Source organism: Cyprinodon variegatus, unplaced genomic scaffold (genome assembly GCF_000732505.1).
Source record: "Cyprinodon variegatus isolate N-32 unplaced genomic scaffold, C_variegatus-1.0 Scaffold439, whole genome shotgun sequence".
Taxonomy (NCBI): domain Eukaryota; kingdom Metazoa; phylum Chordata; class Actinopteri; order Cyprinodontiformes; family Cyprinodontidae; genus Cyprinodon; species Cyprinodon variegatus.
Window position 1 is genome coordinate 495940 of NW_015150892.1, and position 21452 is coordinate 517391.

A 21452-nucleotide genomic window follows, 5' to 3' on the forward strand; every position below is an offset into this window, starting at 1 on the left:
CTAATGGAGAGCAACATGTAAGGAAGCCAGGGCATAGAAAATGTACTTTTTTGTTTCTCTCTCGCTTGCCGAGTCGTTTGACCTGGGTAGACGCAGTGTCAGTGAGCTGTTCCCACCGCCACTAAAAGCTGATTGTTCCCAGGTTTAAACAGGTTTTTCAGCCAATGGGAAAGGAGCACATCTCTACTGTTTAAAGAAAAGATACAGAATATACCTGAATTAATTTGACAGGGTCACAGCATTTAAAGTTCTACATTTTGTTTCAGGTATGCAGACTGTAAACTATTATAGAAAAAGAAAAATGTTAACAATACATTGTTTAAGTTATTTTAAAAGTAGTTGTAGGATAAAGAAACACAGAGTTTACAGTTGATGAAAAAAATTAGATCAAGGAGATAATGAAGTTTTGGGGATATTTTGAAAAACCTCAATCTAAATTTCTGCTCATTTTGACAAACAAAGGTTGCTTATAAAACTGAAAAGAAAAAGAAACTGATATAAAGTTGATTATTTTGTCCTCATAATGGTAAGAACCCAGTAACATATTTATTTACGAAATTAAATTAACATTGATTATACGAATAGGTTCCTATTTTTTCAACCTTGGTTTTTTTCCTACCGTCTCTTCAGCCCTTTATTCAACTTATATAGTAAACGATAACCGCTCTGCCAATCAACCACTGACCCTCAATGTTACCATCTGATCTCAGTGGTGAGAGGGTTTTTAGAAAATGTGTGTTTCTGATTTCCTGGTCCTGACCTGTACTGCCTCTCAACCACTGAGCCTGCCTGTTCCTGTCTGAGCAGTTTGCCTGAACTTTCTTTGGACTCCTGAACCTCTGAAACTGCCTGTTCCTGTTATGATCTGTTTGCACGACCCGGCTTTGGACTCCTGGACCTTTGAGCCTTCCTATTCTGATCTGTTTGCCTAATCTGGCTTCAGACTCCTGCTTGTTCTCTGTTCTCCGGAGCTGCAGCATCTTGTGGGCAGCCCACCGGATGTATCCTACCTCGTTCTCAGAACATTGGCTGAACTGTTAAATCAGGTTAGTGACTCATGCGTAGATATCATTATCCTGTCAGGGGCAGTCCTGATTAGATTGATGTCACTTTTATTACCTTGTCTTTTCACTTCCTGTTTTATTTTGGAATTCATTTCCTCTCTCATTTTAGGCAGCTTCACTTCCTGAGTTCCTTCCTGCAATCAGGATCTGCCACAGCCTAATGCAATTCACCTGGTGTATGTGCTCCTCTTTTGTTTGTTAGAGTATTTAGTTCCCACCCTTGCAGCTTCCCTTTGCCAGTTCGTCTTTGTCCTTTGAGCTTAGCGTTCCAGCCTTTTTGCCGGTTAGAATTAGCTTTCTAGTGTTTTGACCCCTGCTTGGATTTGGACCTGTCTTTGCCTCCGTTTTTTGATACTTCTGTTTCTACTGGATTTTTTGGTGTTCAGCCTTGGACTGAATTAAAAGAACTTTGAGTTTGTGACACATCCGGGTGATTTAAGTGGTCCCTAACCTGTGTTTCCTTTTACAGAGTTTCCTGTAATAGATGACCTAACCTCTGCTACTCCGATCATCCATAGTTTTAATAAATGCTTTTTGAATTATCCCAATGTCTGTCTTGCCTCGAATACTGGGTTATCTGTACTGAGTCATGACATTTTGAGTGTAACCAAATGAGGAATAAGGTTTAAAAAAGGCATTGTGGACATAAATATTTAAAATAAATAATAAGCTGTTTTTCCCCATTCTCAATTGTAAATATATATATATATATATATATATATATATATATATATATATATATATATATATATATATATATATATATTACTGGAAAAAAGAGAAGAATAACACCAGTCAAAGCAGCACAACGAGAGTATAAAATATACATTTGTCTGAAAAACTCTTAAAAGCTCTGTCTATTACAACAGCAAAATTATTTATGTGAAAATATGGGATGAATTAAACTACCAAATGTTTTGACCTCAACTAGATACTATCTATTAGTACTTTATTACAAGAAGGTACATTCATACAAAATATAAAAAATATAAAAACTAAAAGATATTTCTACAACCACAAATAATGATTCATTATTTGGAAAAAAGCAGCTGTCTGTGTAAGATCCATATGGGTGAGAAAATGAGAGGGAGCAAATTTAGTTTAAAATATGCATGGATAGTCGTGTTTTTATGAGAAAAAATACATGTAAAATATGCAAGGAGTGAGAAAGCCATTGACATTCAGAAGAAATTAATGCCTGAAGAATATTTCTATTTTGGATCTGCTCATGCATTTCAGGCATAGATTATTAATTACAGCAGCTCTGTATAGCCTCACTGTTTCCTTCAGCATCTTAATTAATTCAATTACTTGTCAAACATCTGGATATTGTCGCTGTTTTGATTAATGAGCTACATAAAAAATATTTCATTTTCTCATAAGTCAATAATTTTGTACATTACGTATATGTCACAAAAGAGCTACGCATTTGACTTTAACCTTGTTTAATCACCATTGGAGCTGTCTGAATTGGAGGTAGGGAGCGTCATGCTTCCTGTTCAGGCCAAATATACAGACCCATCCCTCCACATACCAAGCCAGCCTGTTGCATGTGAAAATAGGTTGATTGCCCCTTATGGCCTCCATAGTCACCATATAACAGTTTCCTAGAACACCTTTCTGATGCAATGGAACAGAAGATTTGCACCATGAATAAGCAGCTGGCTAATCTGCAGTGATTGGGTGAGACTATGATGTCAGTAGGGGCCAACATTTCTGAGAAATGTTTCTGACATAAAGAAATTCAGGCGCTTTTTGGTTGGTCCAACCTTGTACCTAGAAGGTGGACCTAATAGGGTTTTGTGGGCTGTTTCTGTGTGAATGCCTTTCAGCAGCTAAAGTTCTAATTGAATTATTTATACAAATCAAAAGACCTTATGTTTCCTTGTTAGGAGGAATAAAAAGCGTTTCTGCAATGTAGGCAAACATAGCTTACCTTGGCGTTAGAGAAGTCACCTTGGCGCGCGCCGGCTACCATTCATTCATCCTGTCCGCTCAACTGCTGTTAGTTTTACTCACATACCTGGAGCTACTACCACAAATGATCTCGCTCTTGAAATGAAATTGAGCGATTCAGATTAGCTCCCAGAATGAATAGAAGGGGTAGAGTATAGCCGCCTGTGGCCTGGGCTGCCTGTCACAACTCCAGTCCGCCGCGTGGATGACGTCATAAACACTCAGCTAACATAAATATAAAAATATAACCGCGGATGTCTGGGGGACAGTGATTTGCCTACATGTTATGAATGCTGGCATACCATAAATGATAAATTATGAACAGTTTAGTTTGTGCCTTCAACTCGTTGCTCATAGGAAGACACTACTTGGATATAACCGGAATATCTTCAGAACAGCTCCAAATGACACAAAACTAATATGGGTGAGTACAACATGATGTAATAACGTAAAATCAAGGGCCCAATGTAAAAAAAAAAAAACGGTGTTCCCCTTTAAGAGTCAAACATAAACTTTCATAAAGTTGAGGCATACAGTATATTCTATTAAAGAGTAAAAATTGGCTAAAAATGTAAACTTAATGAGAGTCATTTCATAATACCAGAGTAGCATGCTATTTATTATTAAATCAAAAGCTTTTTCACTACTGCTGCAACCAGCCTTTAAAGACGTGTTAATGCTGAAGTTGCCTGATTTAAAAAGATATTTTGAAACCCGACTTTTACATTATTTTTCTTAAAAGGGAATAAATAATGAAACCTTATATAGGATAAATAGAAAGTATTTCTGAATCTAAAAAGATGAGACTTTTGAGTATTTTTACATATATATATTTTAGTAAAATTTGCATGAAGCAGATATAGGGGGAGTGGTTGTGGTTAATCATACACATCACTATACTAACATACAATATACTAATATCAAAGATGATAAATGCAGAATTCATGCTCTTTTCAGAACTAGATTTTGTCTTATGGGGTAAAGAGAAAGCGTGTCTCTGCAAGTCATCTGGGAGTCTTCAGGGAAATCATAGATAAATAACAATTTTAATAAAAATGTAAAAATTTAGATATAAGTGCTTGTAAATATCAATTTTAAGCAGAATGTTTATTGATACAAGTAGGTAAGTAATGACGATGCAAAAGATTTAAGCCCCAGATTTCAAAACTGAACTATACCTTTTATTTAGAAAGCACGGATGTTAAAATATATGTGTCTATTTGTTAGCAAAGGCTGTAGGAAAGTATAGTCTGTCTTTATTTTGAAAATACGATATTTTGCTCATTAATTTTCCTGTGTGAACAGTGTAGATTGACCCTGAGGTTCTGGTGTCTATCCACTATCTGCCAACCCTCAGTGTACATTGGTTATTGCCTGGCCACCCTTATAAAAATGTTCTGGCTACGCCTCTGTTCCTTACCAACTTCCAGGAAACATATTTTATTTGAGATGAACACAGACATCCCAAGTCTCCCGGAAGTTCCGGGAGTCTCCCTGATATAGATAGTTGTTCACGGACGGATCAATTTTCCTGGATTGTAGACTTTGCAAAGTGGTGTTTTTTAATGCAAGCGAGAGCGATCAGGCAGTACAATAATTCATTCCCCATGTGCGTATTAGAACTACTGCAATTGCGCAGACACAACAAGAGAGCGCGGGGTGAGGGGAGGAGGTTGCTGGTGAAACCTGTGCAGTGTATCTGTCCAAAGCGATGCGTTCAAGGTGACTATTTGTCAAAGAGACAATAGATGATTGGATTAGTCAGAAAAGTTTCTGGTTACTCTATGGCAGTCACCTAGTTACCACTCAAAGCTGTGCATCCTGTCAAACGGCAGAGGTTCAATCCTCGAGTAAAAAACTAAAATATAGGACCAATTTTACAGCAGAATATACTAAAGTATATCCACGTCTAGTTAAGGTGAGGAACAGTGGCGGATCTAAACCAAATGTACCAGGGGGCCAGGAGGGGGCCAGCGTGTTTTCATGGGGGCCCAGAAAAGCATGAAATAAAAAACAAGGCAAGAGATTCAAATATATTAAGAGAGCTGCATGAAGTGAAATTTCTTTTCAATTGGGTTCAATAAAAATTCTATTTCTTATGAGGTCAATATACATTTATAATTTAGGAATTTTACATATTTTTGACTTAATTTAAGTTAAAACTACCATTTTCTATAAAAGAGCTCAAGAAAAGCTGTTAAATTCATCTGTAAAAATTAGAGCATTTTTTTTATTTGTTGTGGGAAAAAAAACATTTAGCAGATGAAAACTGGGATCCTATCTAAATACCACTGAAGCTATCACCTTATTGTTTTTGAATAATTAGCAAAACAGAATTTGTAAAGACAAGGAATGAAATAGACCTATCAGTAACCATGTATGTTCCAGCGCATATCATCATTAGAATTTCTTTTAAGTATTATGTCTTCAGTACAGGGGCCATAACAGGGGCCCGGGCATGATCTACAGGAGCACTAGCCCCCGTCGGCCCCGTTCTAGAACCGCCCATGAACCTAAACCAAATCCATGGTCAGTACATATAAATCAGAATGCTTTTGAATGCATTTTAATGTAGTTTTATACTAATTTAAGTTAAAAGAATAAAGATTTAATAAACCCACTACTTTAAATACTCAGTTTATAGTGATGTAGCTAATATTATAACTTTTTTTGGAATAGCACAAAATGATTGGAATGAAATGCTCAAATTAAAAGATTAAGTGAAATAATATTTACTCTATAATCAGTTATTGTACTTTCCACTTTTGGGCAGTCATCAATTATTTTGACTGAGAGTGGAACTAAAAAATGCCCAAATGCGTAAGCAAGTCAAAAAAAAAAGGTTGGGAAACACATTCAACCGTTAAAATATTAAATGCGTTTTCCCCTCCACGTTGTTGAACCTACCGAGCAGCGACCCGATCAGGATGAGAACCTGGACGGCGGTGGTGAAGTCCCGGTAGGCTTGCTCCGTGCTGAGGCGCTCCTGCTGCTCCTCCAGCCCGGATCCCTCTGCAGGTGGACTGCTGCTGCTGCTGCTGTCCCACCGGCCCGACGCGTTCACGACATCCAGCCAGAGGTGGGCTGCTGTGAAATTCACCGAACCGTCCCCCACCGTAGCTGCCCGGCTCCAGCCATCCATATCGATCACACAGAGAAATTATTTCCTATGCAAGACTGGAAGATTCTGCTCGCAAGAACTGAAAAACCATGATCTGGTTGTGTAGGATTGATGAAAAGAAAAAAAAAATCTATACATGGGAGGTTGAAAAAATCTAAAACGTAGAGGCAGGGAAAATAGGTGCAGTCAGTAATTAGGAGAGATTTCCAAAGCAAATCTTTAAACAAGGTAATAAATATATATATTTACTCACAGCGCAAGGTGAACCTCAGCTACCCGACCCACATTTTCCCAATAGAAATGCACGGCAGAAAATGCAGGTCAGTGCAAGCCACGCACGCTGGGGATGGCTGGACAGTGCTCCCTGACATGCAGAGCATCTAAAGCGTCACCGGGCTGCGAAATGTCCACGATCCACAGAGGAATTAAACGCGCACCGCCAAAAACACGCACCCTTCTCCCTTTCTTGCCCCAGACATTATTGTTGCAGGCTGGTTGATGCTGCGTCTGGATGGCGCGCAGAGACTGCGACCAAATACACTGTATCCCAGTTTAAGGTGAAAGAATGGAGAGCAGGGCCCCTCCTTCTGCTGTTGTACCGAGAAACTCCACTGAATCTTATGAATCACATGCAGGCACGATGACCAAGTGCATTCTAAATAAATGATCATGATGAATGGACTGTTAAACACTTCTGAAGATGAAGCCAACTGCCTCATTTAATAGCTCTTTTTTATTTTTATTTCTCATACAAGGAACAAAACAGAACTTGCTGAAAAATGATTTGGGATTTTTTTTTAAACCTAAACAGTGGCGGATCTAGACGAAATGTACCAGGGCCCAGGAGGGGGCCAGCATGTTTTTATGGGGGCTCAGAAAAGCATGAAATAAAAAGCAGGGCAAGAGATTCAAATATATTATGTCATGAACCGAGGGCAGAAGGACCCAGTATTCAAGGAGAGACAGTCAGTAGGAAAATTCAAAACATTTATTAAATAATAAAACAAAAATTAAAGTGGAGCTGTGGCTCGCGGACACTGCAGGATGGGGAGCAGGGCACCGCCCAATCACAGACACTCTGGTTTAACAGTCCAGTCCTAGAATGTCCTAAGTGCTGCAGTTCCAGAGGACATGCTGGAAGCCAATCCTGGTCAGGGATCCAGAACAGAGAGGGACAGGATCCAGAAGAGCAGGCTCAGTGGAAGAGGGTAGCCGAGACAGGACGTGGAACCAGAACTTGATGCAGGACCTTTAAACTGGTCTCCTCCCCGGAGCCAGGCTTACTGAGATAAAAACTGAACCTCCCCACAAATTGAGCCAAAAACCCAGAGGAGGAGGAACAGTGGACGATCAGGAGATGAGACAAACACCAAAAACCCTCTTTCCACTGGCTGCTAGGATCCAGGACTTGAACCATGAACTAAAACTGAACAGACAGACTGACAGAAAGACAAGAAATGATTTGGCACTGAATGCTCATGCTGAACTGAATATAACCAGGAGGAAACTGTCATGTTTTGCTTAAGGTTCCTAACCCACATGCAGAACACACCGAAGCAGGAGAAAAGTTCAAAGGTTTATTGAAATATTTCTGTACAAGGAATAAACAGATCCAGGGGTTAATCAGATCCAGGACTGGTCACGAGTGGAGGATGTGAGTGAGCAGGACAGTACCTGTTCTGGAGTTAGAGCTTAGCGGCTGAGGGGGGGAACCTTGAGGGTCCAGAGGCTGTCGGCTGCCTGAGGGCTTGGCGGAGGCAGAGCTTGGTTTGAGTGTTTGCAGATCACAAATTAGAGTTTCCCTTCCAGATTCTTCTGAGAGCGGGCAGGCAGGTCTTTGACAGGAAGGTTTCTCCAGGGTTCTTGAGAGATCAGACAGGCAGATTTACAACAGAGAAACTCTTCAGGGTTTCTGGTTTCAGGCAGGTTCAACCTGGGAAGCAGAAAGGAGACTTCAGATCAGGTTCAGGCTTTCAGGGAGTCAGAGATTCAGACAGGCAGGTTGGCTCAGGCTTGCTAACCGTAACTGGCAAACACTCTGGCACTGGAGAGACGTCCTCTGCCTCCTTAAATACTGATCTCCTGATGAGCAGACGAGCGACAGGTGGTGCAATCAGCTCCGGCTCCAGGAGATCTAGTACGCCCTCTGGTGGAGAAAGTGGACAGACCTCCAGATCCCAACAGAAACAGGTGAGAGGAATAAATTATAATTGAGGCAGGGAGGGAAAACCACAGGTGAAAGGAATGACTAATTAAGGGAGAGCAAACAGGCCAGATCATGACATATTAAGAGAGCTGCATGAAGTGAAATTTCTTTTCAATTAGGTTCAATAAAAATTCTATTTCTTATGAGGTCAATATTCATTTATGATTTAGGAATTTTACATATTTTTGACTTAATTTAAATTTAAAGTATCATTTTCTTGAAATTTTGATTTAGAACTCAAGAAAAACTGTTAAATTCGTCTGTAAAAATTAGAGATTTTTTTTTATTATTTGTTGTGGGGGAAAAAAACATTTAGCAGATGAAAACTGGGAACCTACAGTATCTCAATACCGCTGAAGCTATCACCTAATAAATAATTATTACTCTATAATCAGTTATTGTACTTTCCACTTTTGGGCAGTCATCAATTATGAATGAGAGTGGAACTCATGATAGGAACAAAAAATGCCCAAAGGTGTAAACAAGTAAAAAAAAAAAGGTTGGGAAACTCATTCAACCGTTAGAATTGTTTAAAATGAATATTTAATGCATTTTCTAGTGATATAGTTAATAATATAACTCACTTCTGATGATTTTGTGTTCACAAAAACAAGCTAAGTTTGATTTATAGCTGATTTAGAAATTAAATTTAGGTGCCAACTTCAAATTTGCAAGCCGGCTGTGATGCTTATATTGTGTACAACACTAGAGGGTACCCACATGTCTGGGTCTGACATAAAGCAGCAGATATTTGTTTAAGGTGTGACTAAAATACTTTAGAAACATATAGACACAAGGAATTTGGGTTTTCATTACCTGTAATGGGTAGTTATCACAATGACAAGAAATAAAGAATTGAAATATTATAGTCTATGTGTAATAAATGTAATAAATTCAATTTTTACGTATAAAAATGAAAGATAACAAATATTTCTTTTTTCCATATTTTGTTTTTTTATTCACCTGCAGTGCTCTCTGTAACCATAAAGTCAACAATGAAGGAAGGGAGAAAGAAAATTCAGAAATAGTCAGAAAAAGATCTTTAGATATTTATAATACTAACCTCAAATTTCACCATTTTAAGGTGATTTAAGCAAAGCATTCAGATCCCTCATTTGAATGTGTCAAATATACATAGAAACCAATCAAATGGAAAACAAATGTTCCCCGATTCATACCATTTTGAGAATCTCTCGCTTGCAAGTCAAAACCAAATCGAATTAAAATCTACCATAAGTCTTTTAAACACTTCGAGTTTTATGAAATCCTACAAGTAGAAATCACTCATTCATCTCTCAGCTGTGTTGTTCTTTTAAGCTTATATGCTAGTGGTAAATAATTAGCGTCTGAATGGACCTTCATATGAAGGCATTAACATGATATTTAAAGACAGCTCGTTCTGTGCTTATGGAGAATGTCAAACCTTCTGAAAGGACCCTTTTGCACTCTGCAGTTGTTGCTTTTAGTTCACCCTTTTAACCGGAGCATGAAACATTCCTCTTGGGTTTGAAGAAAGTACAAGAAGAAGGGGAGGAGACATTTCTGCATTGCAAAACAGTTTACAGAACAATAGATAACAGAGTACGGCATGTGAATGTGTGTCATATTTTCAGAATTCCTCCAAGAAGGAGGTTTTTGATGTGATACAATATGAAAAGGTTCTAGGCAAGTATAATTTCAAATTGTTGATACTTAGATAATACGTTGGTTGTCTAGAATTTCAAAAATACGTGTGTTTTGGTAACAAAACTGGATAAAACCTTATGCGTATGTGCCTTGCGGGAAAAATGTAAAGACATTTGAGGAAAGATTGAATGCAGAATTTTAATGTGTGTTTGATAAATATAATTTGATAAATATGGAAAAACAATAAAAATATTGTCAGAAGTTATTTTTTATTACTTTAACTACAAAGTTAGGCATGAAAAAAATACAGAAACACAAGGAAAGTTTCCAGGAAAAACAGACAGTTTAGTTCAATTTTAGACTTTCCTCTATGATGCAGTTTAAAAATAACGCTACATCAGCAAAGCAAATTCCCTAAAACTGACGAATGTCTTCATGCGAATTTTAAACATTTCAAAACTTAAGGTGCAAATATAAAAAATATAAAAAAAAAACATTGAGGAGCTAGAATAACTGTTGAATTTATTACTTCAAATTTGTGCTATGTTACATTAGCTAAAGAAAACCATGCCAAACCATTAAAGATGGAAAATAAAATAAAATCTCTTGTAATCATCAGACTGTTTTGGGTTTTTTGTGGGTTTCTTGAACTGTTTTGTTGTAATAGTGTAATAGTTCCTCTCGCTAACATGTGGGTGTATTAGCTCATAAATTGCGCAACAATCACACAATGTTGGGGTATAACAAAAAAAAAAAATAACTAGTAGTAACAAACCAACTTTTTTTTGGTTTCTAGGCCTTCAGTCCTGTTTTACTGTTAACAATAAATTATCAAGAAGACTCAGGCTTGAGCATTCAGATAACCAAACAATAAACTCAATCTTAGCAAGTTCCCATTAAGTTTCAAGGTAATGTTCACAGCTAGGTGGTTTTAATCCAAAGGTGTGTTCACACAAAATGCAAACTAAGCAGCTGGAGCAAAGGATTCCATTGTTATCTCTATGTAGAACGGCAACTCTGGAGAACAGCTGATCGAGGCGAAGTTTAGCGAGCTGAATAGCACAATCCTGGTGAATTCAGCGAAATGTAATCTCTGGCATGTATGCAAATAAATCTAAGCAAACTTTGCAGAGTTGAAAAATTAGGACACTTGTTAACATTTGCATCCCTTAATCCAGTCAGGGAGTAGATGTGGTGAACAAGGCAGCAAAAACAAGCTTTTATTCAATCAAAATTGTAGATAAAGAAAATAATTTGGACAAAGGACGAAGTGGGAAGCTGTTTTATTTTAGCTGTAGAAGGACTGCTTCTTCATCATATTTCCTGCATAAACACCTGTCAGCCAATGCCTTCTTTCCCCAGCTCTGACGCTGTTTGCCCGGCAAGCTTCTTGATCATACACTGCAATCTTTTCTTCTTGTGCAGTTAGCCTATAGAGTCTCGCTCCAGCCAGTTGCGACCTCGGGCTTCTACGATGTCCCACTCTCCTATTCCCAGGAAGCCGAAGCCTCTATCCTGTCTGAGCTCCAGATTGCTGTCTCACCTTCTCTTTTTTTAACTGGATCACGGATAGGTGCAAGTAACTCTAAAAGCGACATACCCATTGGAGGTGGCTACGGGAATTTGACTGTATGATCTGGTGAACTGTAAAGTGCCTTGAGATGACATGTGTTGTGAATTGGCTGTCACAATCTTGGTTCTGTTATGGGTTTTTTTTGAGTATTCAGTTTTACTTTGCTCCATGTTTTCTAGTTTTATTGGTTTAATTCTTATCTTGTTGTGTTTTCTGTTTACATTTCAGTTTTCAGGTTTTTATTTGTTGCCCTCTGCTGCCCTCTTGTGTTCTCTTTTTTCCCTAGCTCCTTTCCAGTCTGCTCTGTTCACACCTGCTCCCACTCTGCTCGTGAGTCCTCTCTTTGTTCAGTCTCCCATAAATACACTCCTTGTGCAGTTCCTCAGTGCTGGTTTCTTGTCTGACTTCTTCCAACTCCGTCTCACTGTGTTTTCCTCGTCGTGATTGTTTCCCCCTGATGTCTCCATGGTTAGTGGTTTGTTTGACTTTTTTCATATTTGATTTTTGGATTCCTGCCTCAGCTGTCTGTTTACCTTTAATTAAATCCATAAGAAACTCACCTCTGCCTCCCTGCCTCTGCATTTGGGTCCTCAAACCACAACCAAACTCTGACATTGGCGCTATATAAATAAACTGAATTGAATTGGTATTCCCCATACTGGTTCCCTCTCTGGGAATCCAGTGAACCCAAGAAGAACAACTGTTTTGTTCGGCTTTCAAAAGTAAAAAATAACATTAAAAAAAAGCACTTTCAGCTGCTCCATAAATCCATGTCTGCCATGATGAGGTGAAACTAGTGACCAGCAGATTCCATAACAGGAGACTTTTGGCTAGCAGGCGAATTTGCCTACCCTCTGGAATATTTTCTCTGGCTAGGCAAATTTCAGGGGGAAGTAAAAGCAGACAAAACTGGCAACATTTTCTCAGATTTCCCATTAGGTGTTAGTACACCTAAAAGCACCAATAGAATTCACATTACTCCAGAAAGTCAAGCCAAATGTCTTGCATGGAAATACTTCATGTTCAGAATGTAAGGTCCTGAAACCTTAGAACAATGATCCAATCGTTATGCATGGTGGTGGTGGTAACATCATTCCGTGGGGCTAACAGTCCCTACATTGGCTTCCTGTTGCTTCCAGGATACATTTTAAAATCCTGGTCCTTACCTTCAGGGCCCTCCATGGACAGGCGCCTGGCTACATGACAGGTCTGATCCAGCCGTATACGTCGGTCCGTAGCCTAAGGTCTTCAGGTCAAAACCTGCTTATGGTTCCTCTGACCCGTTTTAAAACCCGAGGTAACCGGTCCTTTAAAGCGGTGGCACCCCGTCTTTGGAATGAACTTCCCCTGTCCCTGTGCTCTCTAGACTCGGTGGATATCTTTAAAAAGCAGCTAAAAACACACCTGTTTTCACTAGCCTTCCAAAGCACATAGTGTATTGTTTTATTCCCTTATTTATTATAGCTTTTATTGCATTTTATCTGTTTTTACTTGTGTTGTTTTTATGTTATCATGTGAAGCACTTTGTGACTTCATCTGTGAAAAGTGCTATACAAATAAAGTTTACTTACTTACAGTAGAACAGTTGCATTGGAACAATGGAGGAGGTGCATTGTAAAAATGATCAGATTTTTCCTTTGGATCTACTTTTTGCTTTTCTCTTTTAGGAGTCGCCAAAGTAAATCATCTGTCTTCTTCTTAACTTCAACTTTATCCATAAATCTCCTCTTTGGTGTTCCTTCAGGTCTCCTGTCTCGTAGTTTCAGCCTTAACATCTGTCTCCCAATGTACTTACTCTTAATCCTCATCATCGTCATCTCAGTCTCTCATCTCAGTCTCTTCTCTCTGGCCTTATCTCAAAAACATCCCACATGACCTGTCTCTTTATCTTTGCTACTTCCTGATCTACATTGGCCACTGCTTCCACTCTTGCTTCTCTTGTATTTCCCTCATTCATCAACTCTTTAAAGTACTCCTTCCAACTTCCTATCACATTTGTTGCACCTGTCAGTACATTTCTATCTTAACCTTTTATCATCCTAACTAACCAAATATCTGTCCCTCTGCCTCATTTACCTGTATAAATCCCTGTCTTTCTCCTTACAGTCCAACCTTTCATACTAGTCATACTATACTCTTAGTTTAGCTTTGCTCATGCTACACTTGATCTCAAGGGTTAGGGTTAGGGTTAGGGTTAAATCGGCAAATGCTTGCATAGATCAGCTGATACCAATACAATGAAAAAAAAAAAAAAAACTACAGATTTAGTATCAACATATATCATCTAGGCAATGTATCCGTTTCCACCTCTTTGTCCACTGCTCTATCCATTGATCTTCCTCACCATCAGAGTCACTCTACCCTACTGCACTGTCTGGCAACATTCTCACCAACCACTGTTTTGCATTTGACAGATTTCTTCAGGTTACATTGTCTACTCAAAATGTAATCCTCCTCTGTGTTATTCTAAGCTACCATGTGTTCCTGCCCCCCTTGGAACAAAATTTTCACTACAGCCATATCTGTTCTCATATCAAGTGCTCCACCATCTGACCTTCGGCATTCTTGTTCTAAATTACCCAGCCTGCCTATTGCTTCCTCATCACCTCTGTGTCAGCTTACAAGTGTCCACTGAAATCAGCATCACTCACTACTCTCTCACCTCTGGGTATGTCTTGCATCACTTCATCTAATTCCCTCCAGAATTTCTCATTCTGCTCAAACTCAAACCCTGTCTGTCGGAATAATCAAAATTGAAGATTTTAACTTCAATAGCATCAGACTCATAATACTATCCAACACTCTTTTCTACCTCCAGAACATTCTTGACAAACTCCTCCCTCAAGATAACTCCAATACAACTTATTTTTCAATCTACACAAGGGCAGAAAAGCTGGAATGCTGCTCAAGAGCTACCAGCCCTTCTACTTTTCCACTTGGTTCAGTCATGTTAGCTGCTTTATTAGTTTTTCCTGGCATGTCTCAACATTCAAAGTCTCCACTCTCAATTCTAGACTCTTTCCAATCCTCTTCTCTCTCTGCCTATGGGCACGTCTTTAGCCTTTCTCTATGTGTTTGGTGCCAATAGAACAATGATCCCAAACACATGAATATGTTCCCAACAGAGCAGTCTGCTCTCAATCTTCAAGTTTACTAGTGGTTCCAAGAAATTAGTTATCAGGCTCCTCTCCTGTGGAACCAACTACCAGTTTTAGTCCGTGAGGCAGACACCCTGTCTGTAGGCTTAAAACTTTCATTTTTTAATAAAGCTTATAATTAGAGTGGCTCAGGTCATCTCTATAGTAATGCTGTTATGGGCTCAGAATGCTGGAGGACACAGGGTCCCCTTTTCATCATTATACTTGATCCTATCTCTATCCTTCCATTCTGCAGTATTTGTTAGTTCAGTTTCTAAAGTTATGCTCTCTCTGCTTTTTATCATCATAGTAGCTCCATCTGGTCTGTTCCTGTTTGGCTGTGACACCATCCTGAAAAGAAATATCAGCTGTGTTGCTGCCATCAACACTTTTGTTTATAGATGTTGGAGCTTGGCCTGTTTTTCAGTGTAGTTCTGTTTCTTTGACTGTGAGTAACAGTATGTGCTCTCCTCATCCTCTGACACTGGGGCTGGTACGGAGCTCACCTTCATGGTTGTGTGTTTCCAGGAATGTGGAGCTGATTGACAGTTAAGGCTGGTTAGAGTGTCGCTGGTTAGGGTGTCGTAGTTAATGCAAATATGACCCCACCCCTTCCCCAGACACTCTGGTGCACCTCTCCAAAATTGTTGGTGACTGCAGACATTGCCGCAGATAGGAGGCCTCTGATTGGTCAAATCTACATCCGCTGTACACAATGCGTATTTCCTGTGTCAGTGTTTTCCTCTCCACTGTCACTACAAGCATGCTTGGTGTGAGGGATTGCTTTCGAGGCATTGAGTCGATCCAATCAGCTTGTTTTCCTTAGATCAAAAACTTTGAACAAATCTGGCTGCTTGATCTGATTAAATTGTCACTGTTAAGTGCATTGACATGACATATGTTGCAAATTGATGCTATAGGTATAAACTGAATTTAATTGAATTTAGCAGGCTTGTCAGAGGTGCATTTATATATTTGATCTTCTAATTCTGAATAAACCTCAAGTTCAAGTCTAAATAACTAGAGCTCATTAGAGTAACACCAAAGAAGACCCTTTAGGTTATTGCATGTTCCTACTAAAAAAAACTAACAACAAAATGGTCCAGCCAGAAAAGCATTAGGAAAGTTTAGAGAAACACTTCCTAAACATGTTCGTTTTATAACAATTTCAAATTATGTTTGTGCAACTTGAAGATCTGAAAAATCATGAAGTGAACAACACATAATCTGGAATTTATCTCTTAAACAATAAATAAAATACACTTAGAATCCTTGTAAATTTTACTCAAAGGAAATTGAAGAAAATATTTTTTTCATGAAAAAGGTGACAGAATATTTGTCCATACACTAACTTAAGTCACTCCTAAAACTGTATTTTTAGAAAATCAAAGTTTGCAATCAATTTTCAACCACTAAGATAATAAAGATGCCATCAAATGACCATTATTTTCAGCAAAATATTCTTTAGTAAATTAGTACAGAAAGCAATGCATGGACAGGATAAACTTGTTTGATGTTTGATACTAACCTCTGCTCGACTCATCAGGTATATTAGATAGAGCCTCATCAAAGTACTCCAGATCCAAGTTTTGAGGGTTATTTGGCAAATCCTTGTAACGACAGAATGCTAGTGCCAGAAATATTAAACCTTTTCCTGCCAACAGGCTGGCTCTATCCATGATTCCAGGAAATCTCCTAAAGGAAAAAAAGTGCAAAACATCAGTTTCATGTAAACAATGTAGCTATCTCTCTCCAATGCAGAACCACTGTGAAGCTAACCTGGTGGTACTAAGAGAACCCCTCTTGTTCTCTCCACCTCCATAGGTATTTTTTTCATCCCCTACATCAGGTATCCTCTCTCATTGTTTTCAGATGTTAGGAGTTCATCAGTCTCTCCACTGAGGGCCTCTAAAACCATCAGCATTGGACTTATAAACCAGCCTTTGGGATGTCCTTCTTCAGGAATTTACTGTGCGGAGTATCTGGCCCCATAGCCAAGAAAAAAACCCATGGGCTCCATGCCTGTGTAACTTCCACCCAATGAACCTGAACTAAGGAGATCCACCTGGCCACGTTTGTCTGCTTTATAAAGGGCCGAAGCTTTGAAAGCAACCCCTCTGTCATCAAAGACCTTCAACTTTGATCTGCAACATCTAATCAAAAAGGCAGCGGAGGCAGGGGAGAATTTTGAAGCGCACTTGTGAGACTGCCATTTGGTTTGTATTAAGTCACTTATTTGAATCTCTCTTCTCTTAAACTGTGTGCAATATCTGAATCTGCAAAACAATAAACAGGAAAGTGAATGTCATATTTGGACACATATCTGGAGACCTTCCTGAAGGGATTAGGTGAAAGGATGGATGGACAATATGTTAGACCTTCTAATTTAATAAAAAGCATATTTGGAAGTTTCACCAAGCCATTTTGATTGGAAGGGTAATTTTTTTTCCTCTTTTTTTTGGAATGGGGCGGTGCTTTTTGATTTTTGTTTAAAAATCTATGTTGGAATTTAAGAATATAGGGGGACCTCATAAATAAAAAAAATCCTGCAGAATGGCATATTTGTGACAATCTACAGTGTTGCTATAACAGTGTTAAATGTGTTTTTTGGCCACCTTCTACTTTCAAGTTCCCAAAGATTCAGTCTATTCGTGTTCCATAGAAAGTACTCCTTTGTAATAAAGACAACCTTTAAAATACCGAGTCTTTTCATTTTTTCAGTGTCATGTCTTTGTTATTTTAACCATGCAAAGCGCATTGTCCATCCATTGCCCATACCCATACTGTGTCGCACACACACATGCTCAATCCTCAGGACAGTTTAGAGAGACCAGTTAACTTCACATGCATATTTTGAACTACAGGAGGAAGCCACTAACCTTGCAAGCAAGATGAATTGTTGTGAGTTTTGTGAATTCACAAACTCCCATATATCTTGCCAAAAGCCAACAGATGCCTTAGCCTCGATACAGAAATTCTTCGGACCATTGCGTCAACCAAAGGTGGAACGCTGATTGTGGGCTGGTTTTAGCTGAAATATTCTCAATTTCTTTTTATTTTAAGGAGAAAAAGACAGGACAGGCCTTTGTGGATGGGAAAGATGTTTTTGTGTTCCTTTTGACCGTATTTGTTAAGAGTTTGATTTATCAGTTAACTCTGATACTTGTGAAACTAATCAAGAATGTGATAATGTTGCAGCTGTTACTGTTGCCGCGGCTCAACATGTGCACCTAAGTTGATTACCCAATCAGCGAAGGATTGTACTAAATGTTCCTTCTCCCTTTTTCGAACAACTTCCCCCAGAGCCTTACCAGACTGATACTGTGTAGAGTTCAAACTGAACTATGTAGTATCAAGCTGGCTTATTCAGGTTAGGAAGCCAGGGTACCCAATGAGAACCAACACATGCAGTTGGAGAACATATGAATTGCATATAAAAAATAATAATTGAACTTTATTGATTGAAGCAGTGTGGAGTTCACGGTCTTGCTCAGAGACCCAGAGTGGCATTCTGTGGGAGTGGGGCTTAAACTCAGACCCTCAGGACTGCAAGCTCTATGCCCTAACCACTAGGCCGCCACTACCCAGTAAAAGACCTCAGGACAGGAGTTAAACCCATTGATCTCTATTTATTTACTGGATTGCTGATAGGCTGTTGGTAGTACACAGTGCTGTGAAGTCACAAACCAGCATATTGGTACTCCCTAGTTAGACCGGTTAGAATGTAAAAAATTATTTCGCTACAGCATCGAAAAAGCGATGTTGTTCTCACTTTCACAGGGACTGAGGACTTTTAAAATAATAAAATTTATATGCTGATGAAGATTCTCAGTCATCCAGGTCATAGTCATTCTGTAAAAGTAAAAAAAAAAAAAACAATCCACTGGACTTGGTTTCCAAGATTTATAAATTTACAAGAGTAATTAATTTATAAATTAATTAATTATTAATTAATTAATTAATCAACTAATTAATTTAGTAAATTAATTAATAAACTAACTAATTTAGTAAATAAATGTAACACCTTGACACAGACTTGCTGTTTCAAAGCCTCAGTAGATTACTGTAATTTACGGTAAAAAATTTTTTACATCACATTGCATATTCAGTATTAAGTCAATGAAGCCTATAAATTATGTAATATAACATATTGTACAAATCCATCACAACAAAATCAGTGTGTTAATTGAGCATAATAATACTGTAGTCAGATAGTAAGAATATTACACACACACACGCACACTACCCGACGATGTGTCAAAAGTGCTGAATTGCTTGTGTATATGTAGTATACATGTTCTGATTAAATTGTTATGATAATTACATGACATTACAGACATTTATGGCGCGACTCCGTGAGAGTGGGGAGTACCAAGATGGTGCTAGGTGACTTCAGTTTTTTCGGCCTATCAGCAATCCAGTGAATAAATAGGGATCAGTGGTTAAACCCAGGACACTCTTGCTGCAAAATGCACATGCTGATAACTGTGTTGCCATACAGATAGCTGGATGATTATCTCTTCAGTTGCTGTCCTTTTCTCTTTACGCCTGCTGGTTTCATTAGTTATGTACCTGCTCAGCGTGATGGATTGCAGTAAAGTCAACAAAATAACAAGAATAGTTTTGCTTTATTTTATTAATAACATTTACCAGTTAGTATTGAATTGTTCTTTAAATTTCACTTTTATTTGTAATTTTGATTTAGGCCTAATTTGTTTGTTTTTGACAGGGTCTAGACCTGACTGGATGAAATGAACTAGTTGGATATAAACTGGAGCTCCTTGTCATGAAATGTACCCAGGATTAACTATGAATTGCCAAGCTATAAATAAACTAAACTTTCAAGAGTTTTTTTTTTTCTTTGTCAAGAAAAGATTTTTAGAATTCTATGATATCCGTTTACATGCTCCTTTTATTGCCTTGTGAGTGAAATATATCATCATAATTTGCACAAGAATCAAAGTGTAAGACTCTCTTAGAAACTGTACTGAAACAATTATTTATGAACAAAGCATGTAAAATCACTTTAAGTATGTAAACTAAATTTACAAAAATATGAGAAAAGTTTAAATATTCACTTTCTGCTGCTGTATAATGATCTATACCTAAAAAACAGCTAAATAAAAGATTTTTAAACACTTCCTTTGAGCCTATATTCACCTTTCACACAGGCGCCAATATGATAACAGTGAGAGATAAATTGATTACATAGATTGTTAAAGCTATATGACATACTTCATTTAGCCTTAGTATGCCATCTACAATATAGATCTGGACTGGAGGAGCCTTTTTAGAATTTTAAGAAATTCCTCTTCATTAGAGAATAAGTTGTAGTCAGCATTATACATACAACATCCTAACATGACCACTAGATGTCGGCATAGACACACGCAAAAGCTTTCCATTCCGCGTTTTACTGACTTAATTGGTGAATGACAGCCAACATTTCTTGCTAAGCCTGTTAGATGTGACCAAGACAGGGTAAAAGATATAATTCACCCAATATTGTGATCTAATCAATTATCAGTTATGTCATTATATCAAAATTATTTCCATTTTAAGAGGCAAAGAATTCACCTTAACTCCATGTTTCAGAGTAGAACTTCTTGTTTCATAAGAGGATGTTTATAGAACCTATCAAGTCACAGTGTGAATCTGGACTTAAATCTTCTTACTCAGGGACAGCTTTTTTATGACAGCATTAGAGACTACTGGCTCCAATGTTCAACCTTTGTTTTTATCCCGCTGCAAACTTGAATGATTATTTCCTCTAAATTGTCTCAGCAAGTCACACATTTTCAGTCAACACTGTCCTAAAATTTCAAAACAGGCTTAAACCTGAATCAAATGGACTTTTGCTCAATTATTCTGAAGACATTTACTGTAACACCTATCAAGGAGTCTTTGTCAATTCTGTCAGCTTGCAGTACAGCAATCTGTATTTACTAGTAACACATAGGCCATACACATTGATTTCTATCCTACTAGGAATATTATTAGAATTGACCTTCATGCTGCTTAAAAACATCAAATTAGAGATTGCTCTAGTGCGAGGCAATGGAAGTGAAAAAGACTCCTGGATAGTATGAAGTATTTCATTAGATATAATTACTGCTCTAAAGGTTGCTCTGTCAGCTTAAAGCATATTTTACTGTTTCTACACTCCAGATAATGAAATAATTGATTACTAAATTACTTAATTATTATTTAAATAATCAATTAATCACGAATAATCCGATTAATTTTTTCTTGACAAAGAACAGAAATTTACAAAAATACTAAAAGGGTGATAGGGAGTGTGACAAAGCAATGCAAAATTAATAATAATGAATCAAGGAAATATATATTTAGAATCAAACATTTAAACTTACAGCCCTTCCCCAAACGGGGTCCCTGTAGAGCTAGGTAACATTTATCTTTTGTATCTGTGCTTCATTTGTATCTGTGCTTCTGTCTCCTTGAACCACAGTCGGCCTATGCAGTTGGCCGCTCAAAGTAAGCCTAGTTCTGCTGGAGGTTTCCTGTTAAAAGCTAATTTTCCTCTCCACTGGCGCTGTATGCATGCCCGGTGTGAGGGATTGCTGATGAGTCAATGAAAAAATGCAAGCGAAGGTCATTGCCACAGGCTCATCCAAAAAGAGCATGTCTTGCAAGTCATGACTTGATGCAATCAGCTGGTTTTCCTAACCAATCTGAGAGTATTGTCTCTGTAAAGTGCCTTGATATGAAGTGTGTTGGGAATTGGTGCTATATAACTAAATGAATCGAA

At 38.1% G+C, this 21452-nt stretch overlaps 1 protein-coding gene across 1 annotated transcript in view; it reads right to left on the bottom strand.

Moving 5' to 3' along the window:
- gpr176 (G protein-coupled receptor 176) overlaps positions 1 to 6682 on the bottom strand; it is a 25131-nt gene extending 18449 nt beyond the window's left edge. The window contains exons 1-2 of the mRNA XM_015388850.1: positions 6395 to 6682; positions 5928 to 6295 (exon numbers count right to left, since the gene is read on the bottom strand). Of these exons, the coding sequence (XP_015244336.1) occupies positions 5928 to 6162 (235 nt within the window). The 5' untranslated portion in view covers positions 6163 to 6295; positions 6395 to 6682. The remainder of the gene's footprint in view (positions 1 to 5927; positions 6296 to 6394) is intronic.
- Between the last annotated feature and the right edge of the window lie 14770 nt (positions 6683 to 21452).